Genomic DNA, 19,069 nt, shown 5'->3' on the forward strand with positions numbered 1-19,069 from the left:
ATATGGTTTGCAAATGCATGCTCTGTGTTTTTTTTTAGCCTCCATGCTCTACGATACCAACTATCTGGAAACACTCCAAACCACACACGGTCAACACAGCATCACATCACCTGGCAGCATCATCAATTCATCATTGCGTAATGTAAACCGTTCTAATCAGGTATCTGCGCAGGTGTGTGTGTGTGTGTGTGTGTGTGTGTGTGTGTGTGTGTGTGTGTGTGTGTGTGTGTGTGTGTGTGTGTGTGTGTGTGTGTGTGTGTGTGTGTGTGTGTGTGTGTGTGTGTGTGGTGCTTCATTCTTGCAGGCGGCTGACTTGTGCGCGCCCACAGACAGTTTCTTTGATGGTGCTTCTGGGCTTCCATACAAATGCAGTTTGGGCATGCGCACTTTCAGTCAGCGTGTATTCTTCCTTGCTGATGTTGCTTCAACTTTAGCTACTCAGCAAGATAGTGTAAATATTTATATCAAAGAGTATTGGCCTCTAATTGTCAGTTCATCATGAAAACAAGATTTAATACTGTGGATATAAGGGCAGTGATTGCCGAAATCAATGCCAAGTAAGTGACGTGTTGCGATCAGCAGAAAGATAGCTTGGAAGATAGTTAGCTAAGCTAGCGTTGATTATGACATTAGATGGAATATGAATGACCTCTTCTTTCTCTGATTCTCTGTCACCAGTTACCTTGGCATGAGAGTGAACAACGTGTATGACATCGACAACAAGAACTATCTCATCCGTCTGCAAAAGTAGGTGTCATCTGTTGCCTTTCAGTATGGCAGATGCTGTCACCAAGCATCAATGTTGTTGTTGTTATTGCCATGTTTGTATGACTGCAAGCTGTTATGATAGAGGCCATAACCTAGAGCTTATCAGGTTGCTTTGTGTTACTGACACTGTATATGACGCTGAAAGGTGTCAACAAATGTGATTTTTCAGAGTGAATTGAGTTTGTGTCTGTATTTCAGGCCTGACTTCAAAGCTGTGCTGCTGATTGAATCTGGGCTCCGCATTCACTCCACAGACTTTGAATGGCCCAAAAATGTCATGCCCTCTGGCTTTTCCATGAAAGTAAGGATACTAATACTAGACTCTTTAGTACCGCTTGGTTATTTTAGGTCACTTTTAGGGGACCTGGTTACAGAGGAGTGTTCGTTTTTTTGTATGAAATTGCATCTTGTGTTTGTTCTTGGTTGTTTTGTTTATTTTCTTGTTTGTGTCCTATGTATTTGTATCATTTGGGTTGCAGGACTCCCTTGAAAAAGAGACTCTGGTCTCAATGTGACTCCCTGTTGAAAATAAAATAAATTATCTTATAGCTATGTTATTTAACCATTATCTATCCAGGTAAGTCTCAATGAGATACAAATCTATTTTTCAAGAGAGACCTGGTTAAACCGTATAGCTACCTGTCTTCAAGTCTGTTAGCTCATCCTATGGTTGTTCTTCCCTTTAGTGCAGAAAGCATTTGAAGTCGAGGCGACTGACTCAGGTGAAGCAGCTGGGGATTGACAGGATCGTGGACCTCCAGTTTGGCTCAGATGAGGCGGCCTACCACCTGATAGTGGAGCTGTATGACAGGGTGAGAAACCTCTGCATTCCTACTGTTACCTCTCTGTCCAGTGGCAAGCTGGTTTCTATGGGGTATTTTGGAGATGGTCATCTGTGTTGGTAATACAGTGTGTTGATAATACAGAGGATGCTAGTTTGAGACTCATGTGAGCTCAGAGTGCGAGGAGGCAATACTGTCTGCAGCAACTTCACGTCTGTTTCTTGTCTTGAGCATCGAGTTGAAGACTGTTTGTGCCGTCTGTGTTTGCAGGGTAACATCATCCTAGCTGACCATGAGTACACCATCCTGAACCTGCTGCGCTTTCGCACGGCTGAGAGCGAGGAGGACGTGAAGATCGCGGTGAGGGAGCGCTACCCTGTGGAGAACGCCAGGCCCCCAGAGCCCCTCATCACCATGGAGAGGTAAGAGACCTGGGAGACAGACTGGGGGAAGAGCTGGGGAGGTAAGAGACCAGGGAGGCAGACTGGGGGAAGAGCTGGGGAGGTAAGAGATCAGGGAGGCAGACTGGGGGAAGAGCTGGGGAGGTAAGAGATCAGGGAGGCAGACTGGGGGAAGAGCTGGGGAGGTAAGAGACCAGGGAGGCAGACTGGGGGAAGAGCTGGGGAGGTAAGAGATCAGGGAGGCAGACTGGGGGAAGAGCTGGGGAGGTAAGAGATCAGGGAGGCAGACTGGGGGAAGAGCTGGGGAGGTAAGAGACCAGGGAGACAGACTGGGGGAAGAGCTGGGGAGGTAAGAGACCAGGGAGGCAGGCTGGGGGAAGAGCTGAGGAGGAAGGGTGAGGCAGACTGGACCGGGGGAGAGTGGGGTGATGGAGCCACTGGATATAAAAGAGTAACAGAACCACTCTGGAGGCAGACAGGGAGGACAGCCTAAAGTAGAAGATGAAGTGTGATGCAGCTATGCATACTTGTTCCATATTGTGAAATATTTAAGCTTATATCACAATGTTTTGTTAACTCCTATGCCCACATACATATAGGTTTAGATACCCTTCTTATCTGTGCCTGTGTCTAGACTCACTGAAGTCCTGACCAAGGCCACTGCTGGAGAGCAGGTGAAAAGGATCCTGAACCCTCACCTTCGTAAGTAATCGTCTCCTCAAAGTGACGGAGTGACAGAGACTTCAGAAACTCCCCAGATGTAACACACTCAATTGTAACTCTGCCACCGGTGTGCTCCCTCAGCGTACGGGGCCACTCTCATAGAACACTGCCTGATGGAGGTGGGACTCTCCGGCTTCATCAAAGTGGACAGCCAGTTCGATGTTGCCCAAGGTACCAGTTGTGGTAGCATTGGAGCTGATGACTTGTTGCTTGTATTGCTTATTCGTAACGCTGATCATATCAAGGTTGGTGGAAATATCAGTGAATAAGTGTGGGTAGTTGATCTTGTTTGATGGTTCCGTCTAGTTGCACCTAAAATCCTGGAGGCCCTGCAGATGGCAGAGGACTACATGGAGAAGACCGGGAGCTTCGACGGAAAGGTACTAGGGTCTAATTGGGTTCCCAGTGAAGAATGACAAATCCTTCCTTTCATTGGTTATGACAGTGCACTGATGGTCTGCTTTGTTTGGTTGAAGGGTTACATCATCCAGAAATGTGAGAAGAAGCCAAGTCTAGCTCCAGATAAACCCCCTGAAGAACTGCTCACGTAAGCTCCCCTCTCCCTTACACTAAGGCTGTGAACATGTACTCCAGTACTTGTGTTTGGACTCTTAATCGATGAGGAGAAATCCATACTCAAATTATATATTTTGGGGATTATCTTTTATTTATTTTTTGTACGGGCTTGTGTGGTGCTACTTTAACCTGTTTGATGAGGGAGAGAACTTAAACTGCGTTTAAAAAGCATTCTTTTTCACCCCGCGTGTACACAATAAGAAAATAGATGATTAGTCGTGTAGGGGACGAGATGATTTTCCACATCCCTACCTTACACATTCTACGATATTTGATATTGTAGATTTGATATTATGGTATCTCTCCGTTGTGAGTTACTGATAAGATCAGTCAATTGGTTGGCTGATGTGGATAATTTGATGTCTATTAACAAGAAATCAACAGCGCCCTCTACTTACAGGTATGAGGAGTTCCACCCCTTCCTCTTTGCCCAACATGCAAAGAGCCCCTGTGTGGAGTTTGACACATTTAATAAGGTGATTATTAAAAAAACTAAACGGTACATTTGTCTCTTGTGTGTGTTTGGATAATCCCATCAAACATGTTATTCTGTTCTTGTCAAAACTGACAGTTTGATAAACCATTTTTCTGAACAGTTTTTTATTGAGCACCGTGAGTCACTGGGATAGTAACACAGAGTGATCAATGTATATTGCCATATTGAGTTAATATATAGTTTTGATAAACCATGTTGATCCTTGCTTCTCTGTCCCCAGGCGGTGGATGAGTTTTACTCTAAGATGGAGAGTCAGAGGATTGACGTGAAGGCCCTGCTCCAGGAGAAACAGGCTCTGAAGAAGCTGGACAACGTCAAGAGAGACCACGAGCACAGACTGGTGGCGCTGCACCAAGCTCAGGTCAAAACTGAAGACCACAATCACTTATGAGTACACAGTAGACAAACTGCCAGAGGGAACTGGGTGCTAACATTTCTGTACTGTAGGAGGTGTACGGGACTTGGATAGGACTAGACTTTTTTTGTTTGTTTATTTGTTCTTTTAGTTTTGCAATTTAGCCTCATGCACCATAGTTGTGTGGTAAATATTGTGCCAAGCCACTACTTACAGGGGAACGCTACCTAGTATTGCTTCAGGGGAGCTAGCGAATGCATATACCAGCTAACAAGTGTTTTTCCAGTTGGACTACGACAGTAGCAAAAGCATACTTAAAGGTAGACTTTGGGATATGACGTCATTGAAAAACAAACGGGGCGATGCTGCCAGAGACTTTCAAAAACGGAGATGCTACAGACTAGAGAATAGAGCGTGCTGCGAATGAATGCGATTGGCGCGCCATCTTATGTCAGAGCGCAGTTAAACTAGTGGACACTCTTGTTCACTACAATATCTTTTTGACACTCTTGTTCACTACAATATCTTTCACGGGCGTGACGTCATACCCCAAGCTCTACCTCTAACGTTTCTCGTCTATCTTGACAGGAGGTGGACCGTGTGAAGGGGGAGCTGGTGGAGATGAACCTGCCTATGGTGGAGAGGGCCCTGCAGGTGGTGAGGAGCGCCTTGGCCAACCAGGTGGACTGGGCAGAGATAGGCCTCATCGTGAAGGAGGCCCAGGCAGCCGGAGACCCTGTGGCCTGCGCCATCAAAGAGCTGAAGCTGCAGACCAACCACATCACCATGCTGTTGAAGTGAGCTGCCCGTCAGACAGTGCTATGCTAAAACCCTAACTGACTTAGACAAACGTACTTGTTGTAAGTCGCTTTGGATAAAAAGTGTATGCTAAATGACTTGAATGTAAAAATGTAAACGTAGATTGTCATTGTAGATAAGAATGAGTTCATAACTGACCTGCCTGGATAGATACATGTTGAATACACATATAAAGCTAACAGGGAGACAAAATGATTGTTCTGTATGGGTTAGGTTGTACTGTACTGTATATATTAATCCATCCAACTACATTTTGCAGAGGCTCAATTCTACAGTATATCTCACTAAAGGGGGGGGGGGCACTAAAGGGGGGGCCTACGACGATAACTATACAAAAAAGTACCATTCAACTAGATCCTTTATTTAGTCTATTTCCACTGTGTCTACGTTGATGAGTCTCGCATAAGACACTCATACTGTGATCAACTGATCAATCACTCTCTCTCTCTCCACCCAGGAACCCATACATAGGTACAGAGGATGGAGAGCAGGAGGAAGAGGAGGAGGAGGAGGAGGTGGAGGAGGTAGCGGAGGTCAAGATCAAAGGGAAGAAGAAGAATAAAGATAAGCTTAAGAAGAATAAGCTGCAGAAGGATAAGCCCATGTTGGTGGACGTGGACCTCAGCCTATCAGCGTACGCCAACGCTAAAAAGTAGGTTGGGGCTCCGCCCACCCTGGGCCTGTACGCATGGAAATGCTGTTCATGCACCTTTTGTTTTGGGGGGGGGGGGTGAATAGCGCTTACCACCTTTTTTTAGGAAAAAAAATAAATATATATTTTAAAATTAGCGTGCATGTCGGTCATTTTTACCACCACACCCCTGCACCAGATACAATGGTGGTTGATGATGTCATACCAAACCAATGAACCAATCCCCTCCGTCCCCGCAGGTACTACGACCACAAACGAACCGCCGCTAAGAAGGAGCAGAAGACCGTGGAGGCGGCACAGAAGGTGAGGATGGGATTCCATTGGCTTACATTCCAATTCCAAATATTTCTTTTTTTCTTTTTCAACTTTTGATTCGATAATCTCTCATTCTCGAAATGTTTTTGTTTTTTTTCCTGTCTGTTTTCAATGAAGGCCTTCAAATCTGCAGAGAAGAAGACCAAGCAGACTCTTAAAGAGGTGCAGACAGTGACGACCATTCAGAAGGCCAGGAAAGTCTACTGGTAAGATAACAACAACATTAGCTTTCTATCAACTTGTTACATCCAGAGAGGTAGCTAGGAGTACCACAGTAGAGGCTAATGGAGGTAGAAATCAAAAGACGGGCTCATTGTAATGCATGGAATGGAGTGAGGAATGGTATCAAACACATATTAATTGACTTGATAAATCGGATTAATCTGTATTTAATGCAGCCATGTCCAGTTAATGTACTAGAGTACATGCACGTGTTTAAGTGAGAGTCATGTCCTCTCAATTCCAGCTCTAATTCCACAGCTTATCCTTTTTGGATTTGTGGTGGATATGTGATTAATTCTGTTGTTCTGGTTTATTACTTCCCATTACTCCATCTTATTGTGTGTGTGTGTGTGTGTGTGTGTGTGTGTGTGTGTGTGTGTGTGCTGTCAGGTTTGAGAAGTTCCTCTGGTTCATCAGCTCAGAAAATTACCTCATCATCGCAGGACGTGACCAGCAACAGAATGAGATGATCGTTAAACGTTATCTGAGGGCCGGTAAGAGAGGAACACACACACACACCACCCTGACTTCCAACCCCTGCCTCCCGTCACTGAATGTGTGTAACGTCCCTATCCCCAGGCGATGTCTACGTTCACGCTGACCTCCACGGAGCCACCAGCTGCGTCATCAAGAACCATTCGGGTAAGACCGCCCTACTGCCCTGACCAACTGTGTCAGCAACCTGTACTGGAAGTCTTCAATGTCGGGTAACCTGGCATGTCTCTCCCCCCCCCACCCTCCCTCCCTCCCTCCCTCCCTCCCTCCCTCCCCAGGTCAGACCATTCCTCCACGCACCCTGACCGAGGCGGGCACCATGGCCGTTTGCTACAGCGCCGCCTGGGACGCCAAGGTCATCACCAGCGCCTGGTGGGTGCACCATCACCAGGTGAGTCATCAGAGATGTGTGATTGGTGGGTGCTGACTGAGCCTGCTATACGGTTGGCTGGTGCTCTCAGAGACAGGTTGTGGGTGTGGTGAGACCTCGTCCAATACTCTGATTCTTCTCTTATGTCCGTCTAGGTGACCAAGACTGCCCCTACTGGAGAGTATCTGACTACTGGAAGTTTCATGATCAGAGGTATGGAAAAATCTGTTGTATTTCTTCAATTCAGTTATTAATTGATTTAAATGAATACATCTTCAATGTATTTCTTATATCTGTGCTTGTTCCCTTGGAGGTATGAGTCTGTCATGTCCGAGCTACTGTACAGTATTGTATTACCATTCTTGATGAGTATCTTACTATCTTCACAGGAAAGAAGAACTTTCTACCACCTTCTTATTTGATGATGGGTTTCAGCTTCCTCTTCAAGGTGAAGACGACATAGATATGGAAACGTGTTCGGAGATGTCAATCAATGAGACCGTAATCACTTAACAACAGAGATATGTCTGTCATCGATCATCACGAAGATGTCAGAGATGACAAACTGTCCTTGCTTCTGAAGTGTCAGCTGCGTTGGAGGCTGGATGGAGGTAGACATTGGAGGACGGGCTCATTGTAATGCACGGAATGGAATGAAGAACGGTATCGAACACGTGCATTACAAAGAGCCCGTCCTCCAATGTCTACCTCCACCCAGCCTCCCCTGGTCAGCTAGTGTGTCCGTGTGCCTGACAGCAGCTCACCGGGCCGGTGTTGTCCGTCCACAGGTGGATGAACAGTGTGTGTGGAGACACAAGGGGGAGAGGAAGGTGAAAACCATCGACGAGGACCTGGAATCCAACACAGCGGACATGCTAGAGGACGGGGAGGAGCTTATAGGTACAGGACTTGGACACACACACACACACACACACACACACACACACACACTCACACTCTACAGTACATAGCACATTAAGATTGTTTTTGGCTTCATCTTGAATATATATATAACGTTTTCTCAGGGGATGATAGTAGTAATGAAGGAGAGGGAGATGAGCATGGATCAGGAGACGGAAAAAAGAATGGAGTGATGGAGGAAAAGGAGGGCAAGGTAGAGGCTGAAGATCAAGAGGAGGAGGAGGAGGAGGAGGAGGAAGATAATAAAGCTCTGGCCAGTGTTCCTGAGGAGTCCACAGAAGACCCAGAGGTGGAAGAAGAGGGGGAGGAAGAGGAGGGTGTGAAGGCGGAGGTGAAGAGTGAAGGAGAGAGCGCTGATATCAGTTTCCCAGATACCACCATCTCCCTGTCTCACCTTCAGTCTACCAGGTAATTGACCCACCTGTGTTAGCCTCAGGGGAGGCTGGTGGACACACGTTTGATACCATTCCTCATTGTGTTTGATACCATTCCTCATTCCAATTGTGGCATTATAATGAGCCCGTCCTGATTTCTGCCTCCACTGGTTAGCCTGGATTGTTCTGATGCTGTGACTATGTTGTAACAGGCACTGATAAGGCCTTTCTCTGCCATTCAAGATATTAATTGAACATAACATTTTCAGTAGTGTGATTTGGGCTAATGTCATTTTTGTCCTTTCATAGGGGGACCCAAAATCCTGGTTTCAAAAATGCTGTGTCCAATCAGGTAAGCCATTTTAGTCTGGGAACGTTTCATTGTGTAAGCAATTCACATAAGAGATGTGTTTCTAGATTAGTTTTCTTTAGTATACTTCTATGGTATTAACTTATAATACTTGACATGTTTAATATGTTTTCCCTTCAGCTTGTTGACGATGGTCAGGAGGGGACAAAGCATGTGACAGCCAAACAGAGAAGGTAAGATAATTGTGTGTGTGTGTGTGTCTGTGTCTGTGTCTGTGTGTGTGTCTGTGCACATGTAACCACTGTGTTTCCGTCCTCAGGGAGGATAAGAAGAAGAAGCAGAAACCGGACCACTCTGAAACTCAAACAGAGACTGAGAGAAAGACTCAAGACACACCCACTCCCTCTGCAGCCAATCAGACAGCCAAAAGCGGAGGAGGAGTCTCCCAGCAACCGTTGAAGAGAGGTCAAAAGGTGAGACACTATGGAAGGTGAACCACACACACACAAAACTTCATCAGATCTTAGCTAGAGGGCATAGGAGGGCTGTATTTTGGACACAACTGAACTGACCAGACTGGTTTTTAGTGTTGGTCAAACTGGTTAGTGTTGCTGTTTCATCATATTCTCTGTCCATGTCTCTTCCATCCAGAACAAGCTGAAGAAGATCAAAGAGAAGTACAAAGACCAGGATGAAGAGGACCGAGAGCTGAGGATGAAGCTGCTGGGGGTGAGGAGGATGCTCAGTGTCCCTGACACTGCTGACGTTCATCATTCTGTCATCCCATGTTGATTATCTAGATTCTAGAACATGAAACAGATCAAAGAAATGAGTACCAACAAATACATTTGTATGAAAAGGGATTTTTGTTTTGTACTTTCTCTAAATTTCCTCCTCCTCCTCCCCCTCAGTCTGCCGGCTCCGCTAAGGAGGAGAAAGTAAAAAAAGGGAAGAAGGGGAAGGGGAAAGACGAGTCCGCCAGGAAAGCCCCTCCGAAAGCCCCTCCGAAACCCCGTCCGCAGGAGATCGCTGTGAAGCGACTCGAAGGCCCAGTGGAAGAAGGGGAGGAGGGTCCGGCAGCGGTGGAGGGGGCGGGCCTCGAGCAGGATGACAAGGTAAGAGACATCACACACACACACACACAACACACACACACACACACACACAGTGCTCCATGGCACCATAAGGCTGTTATTGATCTGAGAAAACTGGATGGAAGGATGGAAGGTGTGTAGTAGAGAAAGGCTTAGAGGCTGATTGACACCAGCTCTCTATAGCGGACGCGGATTTCAATCTACATATGGGGTTTGCCTTTATACCTTTTGCGGACACCCACGCTTATCTATGACCCAAAACAATGAAAATCATCGCAGAGGTTGTCAGTATGGACACTTTTACCATGCTGACCTGATCGCAGACATCACCTTATTGTGCAATATCTTCCACGTAGATGCGGAATGTATAATTCAGCTTTAAGACTGAATGTGCTCTGTGGAGAAGTTGCAGGAGACTGACTGTTTATTCTGTTACAGGAGGGAGATGATCTGGACCAAGACAACCCAGGAGCAGAGGTGGGTTCTTTCACTACTAACGTTCTCTCACCTTCATCCAACATTCTCTCACATTTGTCATTCCATGATAAAAAGAACCACATATGAATATTAGGCATAATGCTTTCATTGCAGAAACACTAGACTTCATTTAGAATTAGATGTAGTGAGATTTCGATGTGACAAGGTTCTTAAGCGGAGAAGACGATGAATGGGACAAATAAATGGGACAAATGAAACAAATGAAAGGGACAAATACATGTTGAAATATCCTCCCTGGTATCATTGTGTCTTCCATCTTGTGGTCCTCAGGAGGCGGAGAACCTGCTGAACACGCTGACAGGCCAGCCTCACCCGGAGGACCTGCTGCTGTTCGCCGTGCCCGTCTGCGCCCCCTACACCGCCCTCTCCAACTACAAGTACGCACACCACTGCAGCCACGCCCCTCAGGCGGTCTGGCTTTACTTCTCAACCTGAACAGAGAAAGTATCTGCACACCTGGTAGTGTAACCGCAGGTGCAATAGACGTAGAAAAGAAATACTTATGAAACGATGAAGACAAACTCCGTGCAGCACAACATGCTTTCTTGCAAACATCACTGTGTGGGATCACAGACGTTTCGGTCAAGAGACCTTCAGAGTGTGGTCAATTTTCGATTAAACAATGAGAATGGTACATCAACAAAGATCTATTCATTCATCCACTGTCTGTTCATTCTGATTTTATTTCCATTGAAAAATGAGCGAGACGATGTTGACACGTTTTCATTGCTTCATTTGACTGATGAGTTGTTGTTTCCTTGTAGACACAAGGTGAAGCTGACTCCAGGGACGCAGAAGAAAGGAAAAGGTGAGAGCAGCTGGTCTAGTCTGCAGCGGTAGGGGCCCTGACTTTATCCTAACCATGTGACCTGAGTTGGGGCCTGGCGTTTTTCCTGGTCAGGACAAAGTAATGGCCTCTATGCATGATAACTGACAACCTGTCTGGACCCTGAGAATGTAAATAACCTTTCCTGTATCTGTCTGTCTGTCCTGCCAGCCGCCAGGACTGCAGTCTTCAGCTTTATGAAAGCCAGGGAGTCCTCAACCAGAGAGAAGGATCTGTTCCGCAGTGTCAAGGTAAGATGCTATTTAAACATTCAGACCTTTCTTGAAAAACACGTTTCCATTTACAGTGACCGGTAGATTGTATAAAGTAAGGGATACATTTTCTTGACATTCTGGATTGTGTACGCCTATGGGTGTCACTGCCCTGTCACTTCTAATGACCAAAGACCCAAAACAAAACAAAAACGCTCGTTCTGACATCCCGTCCTCTGTATTTCAGGACACGGATCTCTCGAGAAACATCCCAGGCAAAGTGAAAGTATCCGCTCCGAACCTACTGGCTTCCAAGAAGAAATAGACCTTCAATCAACCAGGGGAGGCTGGTGGAGGTAGAAATCGTAAGACGGGCTCATTGTAACGCATGGAACGGAATGAGGGATTCCCTTCTATACATGACAATGAGACCCGACCTGATTTCTACCTCCACTGCAACTCAACACAGGATGCATGAACATCCTGATCCACTACCATTAGTCTACCGTGGGTGTATCCATCCCTGCACTGTGATGGAACAGAAACAAACAAGACCAGAGACAATGTGTTAGTCCCATTAGTAGAAATGGTGCTATGTTGATTTGTTTGATGCCTTTGCTCAATATGGCCGAATGAAGATGTGGACTGGACGACAGGACGAGAACATGTCCGCTGAAGTGTTCATGTCCTGCAGATACTGTATTCTAGGGGAGGCTGGTGGAGGTAGAAATCGGAGGACGGGCTCATTGTAATGCATGGAATGGAATGAGGAATGGTATCAAACACACATTCCATTCCATGCATCACAATGAGCCCCGTCCTCCGATGTGTGCCTCATCTGCTGTATTCATATTCAACATCATTCTTTGTTCAATCATTCAGAGTATAATCTGTACTGTACATGAAAAGTGACAGTGCAGAGAATAATGTCAAGACAAAATCGGATTTGGAATACTTGTCTGTTTATTCTCTCGACTTCATTCAAAATTAAACATTTTAAAGACTTTTTTTTTTTTTTTTTTTAAATCTATTTTACAATATATTTTTGAATAAAAATGTCAAGGGAAAACTTGTGCAAATCAGACAAGAATATAAAAACGAAGTCACTTTTTAGAATTTCGGTTAGAAGGAACCTCAGTGCAACGTGGCTCGATGTCAACGCAACTATAGTGTTATAATTATACCTGATTATTAAGCACAACCAAATGCTACAGGAGCCACTTAAAACTACCCAGGTCAAAGGTTATGTAATGTCTCCAGCAGGACTGAACATGGTACTTTATAAAATATACATTTCCAAACACTGACACCACAACGTCACACAAAAATATATATGCCATACATACAATGTATATACACGTCGTAAAAGTGGCAACATGTTGCCATGGTTGCTGACTGACCCCAGTGATAACCTATTCCCACAAAGCCTCTAGTTTGAATCTATATGATCGACAAAGATAGTTGTATTTTTTTTTTGTGTGATGTTTTATCAGATCACTTTTGTGACATAACTAAGCCCGCCTCTTTGTTCAGGGGCCACGGCAATCAACTGTATAATTAACAAATGAACTAACTAACTATCTCACACGCATGCTCTCAAGCGCACACACAGTGTGTATTAAGGATACACAGTTGCAGATCCTAACAATGCCAGCAGAGACATTTAACGTATACATATACATTGATCCTATATTCTACGCAACACACACACACACACACACACAGTCTCAAAGTCCTAGCATCCTGGCGACCGTGGTGTCTTCTCTGTTTCTCCTACCAACCCAGGGCGTTGATATCCCCCCCCCTCTCTCTCTCTCTCACGCTCTCTCTCACACACACACACACACACACACACACACACACACAGTAGTGCGTTCTTCCTATGAGCCCAGGCTATTGACAGCGCCCATCCTCTGTTGGAGGCTGCGTAGGAGGTGTTTGGGCAGGTAGTCCCAGGACCCGGCCAGGCGCTCCCTGTGCTGCAGGGCTGTCTCCATACAGAACCTGGAGGGAGGGGAGGGGAGAGGGGGAGGGGAGGAGGGGGGGAGAGAAGAAGAGAGGGAAGGAGGGAGAGCGGGAGGAGGGAGAGAGGCAGGACTTTTAGTATGCATTTTAGAATTCCAAATAGCTCTGTCGAAGTAAATGAAAGAAAATAAATCACTTCTTATTACTTGTGTCTAATCACTTGGACTTTATTTCCATGTTAATGCTGCTATTATTAATCATTATGTACTACCTCACAATGACATATTTCACAAGTGTTAATTTGTATACCGTGTTCACTGAAATGATCTAACTAACTCACATAAACTATAAACTAACTCATATTGGGCGGCAGGTAGTCTAGAGTCTAGTGAAGACTGCAGCTTCTTCTACAGCTCCTACGCCTAAGGCCTTGTAGGCAGGTGTCCGTATGTAGGGACTGTGTTTCTGTTTACACTCACCGGACCAGTGACTTGGGTTGGACCGTGAAGACCAGGAGCTCATTGCTGTGAGCCTGTTGAAAAAAGCATCACTCTTAAAGAAAACACAAAGCACTGGATCATTGGATCCAATCTGGTTATCAATTACGGCCTCAAGGCCTTACACCAGTGACTAAAAGAGACACTTTGTCCTCGTGTTGGAGAACTAACATGCACCATTCAAGGACCCGCAGGACCAGTATTGAAGTACACTGGTCGAGTCTATGACCATACAGTATGCTAATGTTGTATGCTAGTGTAGTGTGCTCGTTTCGTATACTAGTGTAGTATGCTAGTGCAGTATACTAGTGTAGTGTGCTAGTGTAGTGTGCTAGTGTAGTGTGCTAGTATAGTATACTAGTGTAGTATACTAGTGTAGTATGTATAGTTCATTACTCACCGCTCGCTGCTGCGACAACAGATTGTTGGCACAGCCACCGAACACAAACACCTCCCCGTCAGCACCTGAACACGCTGTGTGCCAGAGCCTGAGACACACACACACACACACACACACACACACACACACACACACACACACACTCAGGGGCTGAGTCACATCGATTCAATGAAAGAACTACAGTACACTGATGTTCATATTTTGCTATTTTGTAAATTTCTTGTCAATATTTGCTATTTGTTTTTTATGTCCACGCACCAACCTCACCAAGTCAATTTCCTGTATGTGCAAATATACTTTTAAAATAATTCAGATTCTGATTCAGATTCTGATAGCAACATATGCTCTCCTGCTGATTCACGTTGACTGTGACACAATGATAATAATAATGACAGTAGTCATTAACATCTGTACGGGTCTTTACACTCTACAGGGCCGACCCGAACCACACTGGGCTGGCTCAGTATTTTCCTTTCACATTGTCCTTTCCTGCACCGTTTCAGCAACTACGGTGGATGAGGAACCAGCCCAGTTCCTGTGAATCAGGGTCATGTGGTCTCACCTGGGGCTCTCTGTGTGTTTGTGCTTGAAAGGCTTCCACTCATCCTTGCTGATACAATAGAGCCACGAATCACCTGGAGGACAGTGGAAATGGAGAAATTAAAACGGTTAACAATGTTTATTTTTCTCTCTGGTGTCTGTCCTTTTTACATCCCAACTGTATTCTGTCTGGCCCTGACAGTGTTAGTTTTTCTTTATGTGTATGTGGAAAGCACTGTGTTTCCCCCGTTTGTTGTATAAATAAAGTGTTCTTGTTGGTGGATTGTGATGTCACTCACTCAGTGTCTCTCTGGTGGTGGTGAAGCCTCCGAAGAGGAAGATTTGGTCAGGTGACACGGGGGTGAAGGAGTGCCATGATCGCCCCACCGGACCCTGCTGGGGAACGGTCCTAGAGGGGGTCAGGCCAGGGGGGAGGGGAGGGGAGGAGGGGAGGGGAGGGGGACAGGCCGGGGGAGAGGGGGGCAGGCCCGGGGAGGGGAGAGGGACAGGGGAGGGGAGGGGAGGGGACAGGCCAGGGGAGGGGGGAGCAGAGGGAGCAATGGAGGGAGAAGAGGAGGAGAGAGAAGGGGATTAAGTGTGGAGGGGGGAGACAGAGGGATGTAGAGTGGGCAGGGGAGAGGAGGAGGGAGAGGGTGGAGAGAGAGTCAGAGGCAGGGCGATGGCGAGACCATCTATTGGTCAGGGCACAGCTTCCTCTCATTTATAAATAGATGTGTCTTGACAACATAACATAAAAGAATGTTGGCTACTGGCCATGCATACAGTACATACACCTCCAAGCATACAGTACATACACCTCCATGCATACAGTACATACACCTCCATGCATACAGTACATACACCTCCATGCATACAGTACATACACCTCCATGCATACAGTACATACACCTCCATGCATACAGTACATACACCTCCATGCATACAGTACATACATCTCATGCCACTCCCAGGTCTCCATGTCGATGTAGTACAGGTCGTTCAGGCGGTAGTCCTGTTGAGAGAGAGAGAGAGAGAGAGAGAGAGAGAGAGAGAGAGAGAGAGAGAGAGAGAGCAAACGTACTTACTCGGAAGAGAATCACTTTATTGGGGAGACTTCTCGACAAGCCCCACAGGTTTTCTTAACATCCCCTGCACGATGCCTTTATTTCTTCATTTTGTGTGTTTTCCTCTTTGTTATAGTGTGTGTGTGTGTGTGTGTACAAATCGATAATAACACAAAAAAACCATAAATGTCTAGTAAGATATATACATATATAATCCATAACAAGACAGAATAGGAGTTTGGTCGTACTACTACTACTATATATGAAAGCATTACCCACTTACCCGGTAACGTCCCCCAAACACATACCCTCGGTTGCCCACGGTGGCACAGGCATGTGCCGCGCGCGGAGACGGGGCGTTTCCCTTCAGAAAGAGAGAGAGAGAGAGAGAGAGAGAGGGAGGGAGAAAGTGAGAGAGGGAGGGAGGGAGGGAGAGAGAGAGAGGGAGAGAGAGAGAGAGAGAGAGAGAAGGGTTTATTACAGATGTATAAGCATGTATTTCTTATTCAGACAGCAATGATATCCAGAGAGAGAGAGAGAGAGAGAGAGAGAGAGAGAGAGAGAGAGAGAGAGAGAGAGAGAGATGTCAGAGTTTCCCAGTTCCTCACACACATGAACACACCAACAGCATCTAAAATGAGGGGTGAGTCTCAATTGTCTGAAGTGGCCTCCTTGTTTTGACTCCTTGTCTTCTTTCCTTGATTGGCACTGATCTGAAACCACAGGATAGGTGAAAGCAACATGCTCGATGCCTGCTGGGCATTCCCTTTGACCTGTCATGTTTTGTTTTTTTCAAATCAGTGCAGAGGAAGAAAAAACAGCTAAACAAGGAGGGGAAGCAACTTTAGACACAGCCCAAGGGCAGTTGATGTGATGGGTGAGCTGTTACCTTTGTGATTGGTTGGCTCCAGGTGGATGTCTCCAGATCCAGGATGTGGATGTGGTTGTTCCAGCCCCGCCCAGGATTGTCCCCCTGTTACCGTAGAAACAGAGAGACTCACTTTGCTGAGACTAACTGGACAGAGAGACCCAGATAGAGAACGTCAGCTTTTCCTAGTGGTGTTAAGAGCAAGATGCCTGAAAAAAAGTCAGGCGAGGCTGGTGGAGGTCATCGGAGGACGTGTCCGATGTCTACCTCCACCAGTCTCCCCCTGCGTGAAACACGATATCCGTACCATGAAGGAAGTTTCATCGTATTCAAACGTTCCTCGATGAGGCGCTTGAGCGATGTAGCCGTAGCCACCGAAGAAGATGAGCCTACGAGGACGAAGACACAGAGGCAGAGAGCGAGTGAGAGGCCTTCAACAACAACAACAACAACAACAACAACACTCGTTCTGTCTTTCTCATTTGAAAGCCATCAGTCACTGTACGAGATGGACGAACAGCGCAGCAATACTGTATTTGATAGGTCCACTCGTGTTGGCGATCGAATAAGCTGCCTGGGGATCGGCCTCACACCTGTTCTTGTGAACCCAGCAGCCCAGCTTGTCCTTGCAGGACGGGGCCAGGCCCTTCAAGTCCCTCATCTCCTCCCAACAGAGGGCCGCTGATCTGAGATGCAGACGGAAGACCTGGACACACACACACAGAGAACAGAGCAGGGTTGAGACAACAGGATATCCTAATGGCAAGATGGGACTGAGAAAGAGAAACATATATACACACATACACACAGAGAGAGAGAGAATACTCACCCGGTTGGTGTTCCCCCTGGCATGGTGGCCTCCAAACAGATAGAGGACGCCGTCAACACACACTCCACAGCTGCCTGACATGGAGGCGTGGAGGTTGCCTGCTGTGAAGCGCATTGCCCTGCAGAGACAGAAGGTCGCTTAGGTTTCAGGAGTTACAGTCAAGGGGCTGTGAATGGGGGGAAATATCATCCTACCTACATATAAGATGGTGAGGAAAATCATGTTACGCTCTGTGTGTGTGTGTGTGTGTGTGTGTGCGCGATTTTGCGTGTATAAAGATGTTGATCAAAAGAGTAATTACCATCTGCTTGTCTCCATGTTGTACACCCAGATCTCATTTCGTGGCAAGTATAAGTCAAAGAATCCAGTGCTCTGGGCATTCTAGTCATAGGACAAACAAGCAAACGGAATCATAACTATCAGAAAAATTTATCATTTCTATAGGCTAAATAGTATTGTTTCACTTCTTGCCAACCAGGGGAGGCTGGTGGAGGTAGACATCGGAGGACAGGGTTTTTACCATTTACCACTCCTCATTCCGTTCCATGCATTACAACGAGCCCGTCCTCCGATTTCTACCTCCACCAGCCTCCACTGACGCCAACCCAATAACTTCACAATAGCAAAAACAGACATGACACAGCATTAATGCTTACCTTGTATCCTCCCCAGACATACATGCAGTTCCCATCCACCACTGCAATGTGGCCGCTCCGCTCGGCTGGGGCGTCTTCAAACACTCGCCCCTCAGCATCAAGCGCTGGATCTTCCTCATCCTCCTCTTGTTCGTCATCATCATCGTCGTCTACCACCCAGTCAAAGTCTCTCTCCTCTTCATCTCTCTCCGACTCCTCATCATCCTCCTGAACAGGCAGTTGGTCACCAATGTCCTCCTCCATCTCTGCCATTGTCACCTGCTGGGACAGAGGGAAACTCATGACACTGTCTGTTGAATTCACAGGACTTTGTGAAAGTCTACTGAAGCTGGCACATAGCGCATATATCAGTAGTTTGCAAGAATGTTGACAAAGTTCACAAACGTCCTTGCGCCATGCAAAACATAGCCTAGTATCTGCCATAGTTTCATATGGAATAGTAGCTTACACAAAAAGTGTTTTATTAGAGGAAAGCAGTAAGCTACATTGATACCCATTGCTTATATGATAGTTTGACTATCATTGAGACAAAAATAATTAAATGCAACAGTTGAAGTTCGTGCAAAATGAAAAGATTGCAAGCCAGGCGCCCAGCTACTTTAAAAGCTAGCAAGAATGATTAGCTAGCCATGCTAGCTAGCCAACAGCTGTCAGCTTGCGAATGTGTCTCCTGTCGTGCGTTGTACAACATGAACACACGCAATAGATTTAATGGTAAATAAAATACGGAAATAAGCAACTCTGTAAAGTGTCTATCATAGCTACGTACTGTTCTCCAAATGATCCACGTAAATCTTGGCTGTCAGGACGGTGTTGTGTTTTGTTTTCACCAAGTGATTAAGGAAGCCCGGCGCCATTCACGTGAGGTCATACACAAGGCGACTGACAGGAAGTGGAACTAAAACATATATTGCCGCCATTTTGATAAGGTCAAAATAAAAATGATTTCGGACATTTGTTTATGAGCCATGCCATGGGTTTCTGCAAATGTATACAATAATTCAAAACGATTATTAATACATCAAACATATCTCCGTCATA

The 19,069-nt window shown here is 46.0% G+C and overlaps 2 protein-coding genes across 3 annotated transcripts; one reads left to right on the forward strand and one right to left on the reverse strand.

The window, feature by feature from the left end:
* Positions 1 to 411: 411 nt before the first annotated feature.
* nemf (nuclear export mediator factor) lies at positions 412 to 11,596 on the forward strand. Its single transcript, XM_083683877.1, has 32 exons — positions 412 to 557; positions 679 to 747; positions 967 to 1,069; positions 1,455 to 1,580; positions 1,821 to 1,972; positions 2,586 to 2,653; positions 2,756 to 2,845; positions 2,981 to 3,054; positions 3,151 to 3,221; positions 3,651 to 3,726; positions 3,967 to 4,107; positions 4,690 to 4,898; positions 5,378 to 5,572; positions 5,812 to 5,875; positions 6,005 to 6,093; positions 6,500 to 6,603; positions 6,689 to 6,751; positions 6,883 to 6,995; positions 7,130 to 7,187; positions 7,364 to 7,422; positions 7,763 to 7,874; positions 8,000 to 8,303; positions 8,579 to 8,621; positions 8,760 to 8,812; positions 8,899 to 9,052; positions 9,231 to 9,308; positions 9,491 to 9,694; positions 10,112 to 10,150; positions 10,442 to 10,548; positions 10,936 to 10,979; positions 11,169 to 11,248; positions 11,457 to 11,596. Exons 1-32 carry the CDS (start codon positions 499 to 501, stop codon positions 11,532 to 11,534), a joined length of 3,279 nt encoding a protein of 1,092 aa, XP_083540003.1. The 5' UTR covers positions 412 to 498; the 3' UTR covers positions 11,535 to 11,596.
* A 1,480-nt stretch (positions 11,597 to 13,076) lies between these two features.
* Positions 13,077 to 18,888, reverse strand: klhdc2 (kelch domain containing 2). 2 transcript variants are annotated; one of them, XM_083683879.1, is made up of 14 exons: positions 18,798 to 18,888; positions 18,029 to 18,286; positions 17,674 to 17,753; positions 17,373 to 17,490; positions 17,137 to 17,249; positions 16,851 to 16,932; positions 16,565 to 16,648; positions 15,959 to 16,039; positions 15,565 to 15,623; positions 14,911 to 15,020; positions 14,634 to 14,706; positions 14,072 to 14,159; positions 13,654 to 13,706; positions 13,077 to 13,213 (listed from the first exon to the last, which is right to left on the reverse strand). In XM_083683879.1, the coding sequence occupies exons 2-14, from the start codon at positions 18,278 to 18,280 to the stop codon at positions 13,090 to 13,092; spliced, it is 1,317 nt and encodes a 438-aa protein (XP_083540005.1). In that variant the 5' UTR covers positions 18,281 to 18,286; positions 18,798 to 18,888; the 3' UTR covers positions 13,077 to 13,089. The 2 variants fall into 2 exon arrangements, with proteins under 2 accessions (XP_083540005.1, XP_083540006.1); XM_083683880.1 differs by having other exon boundaries at positions 18,029 to 18,289.
* Positions 18,889 to 19,069: the final 181 nt, after the last annotated feature.

Source organism: Argentina silus, assembly GCF_951799395.1.
Source record: "Argentina silus genome assembly, chromosome: 13".
NCBI classification, from domain to species: Eukaryota; Metazoa; Chordata; class Actinopteri; order Argentiniformes; family Argentinidae; genus Argentina; species Argentina silus.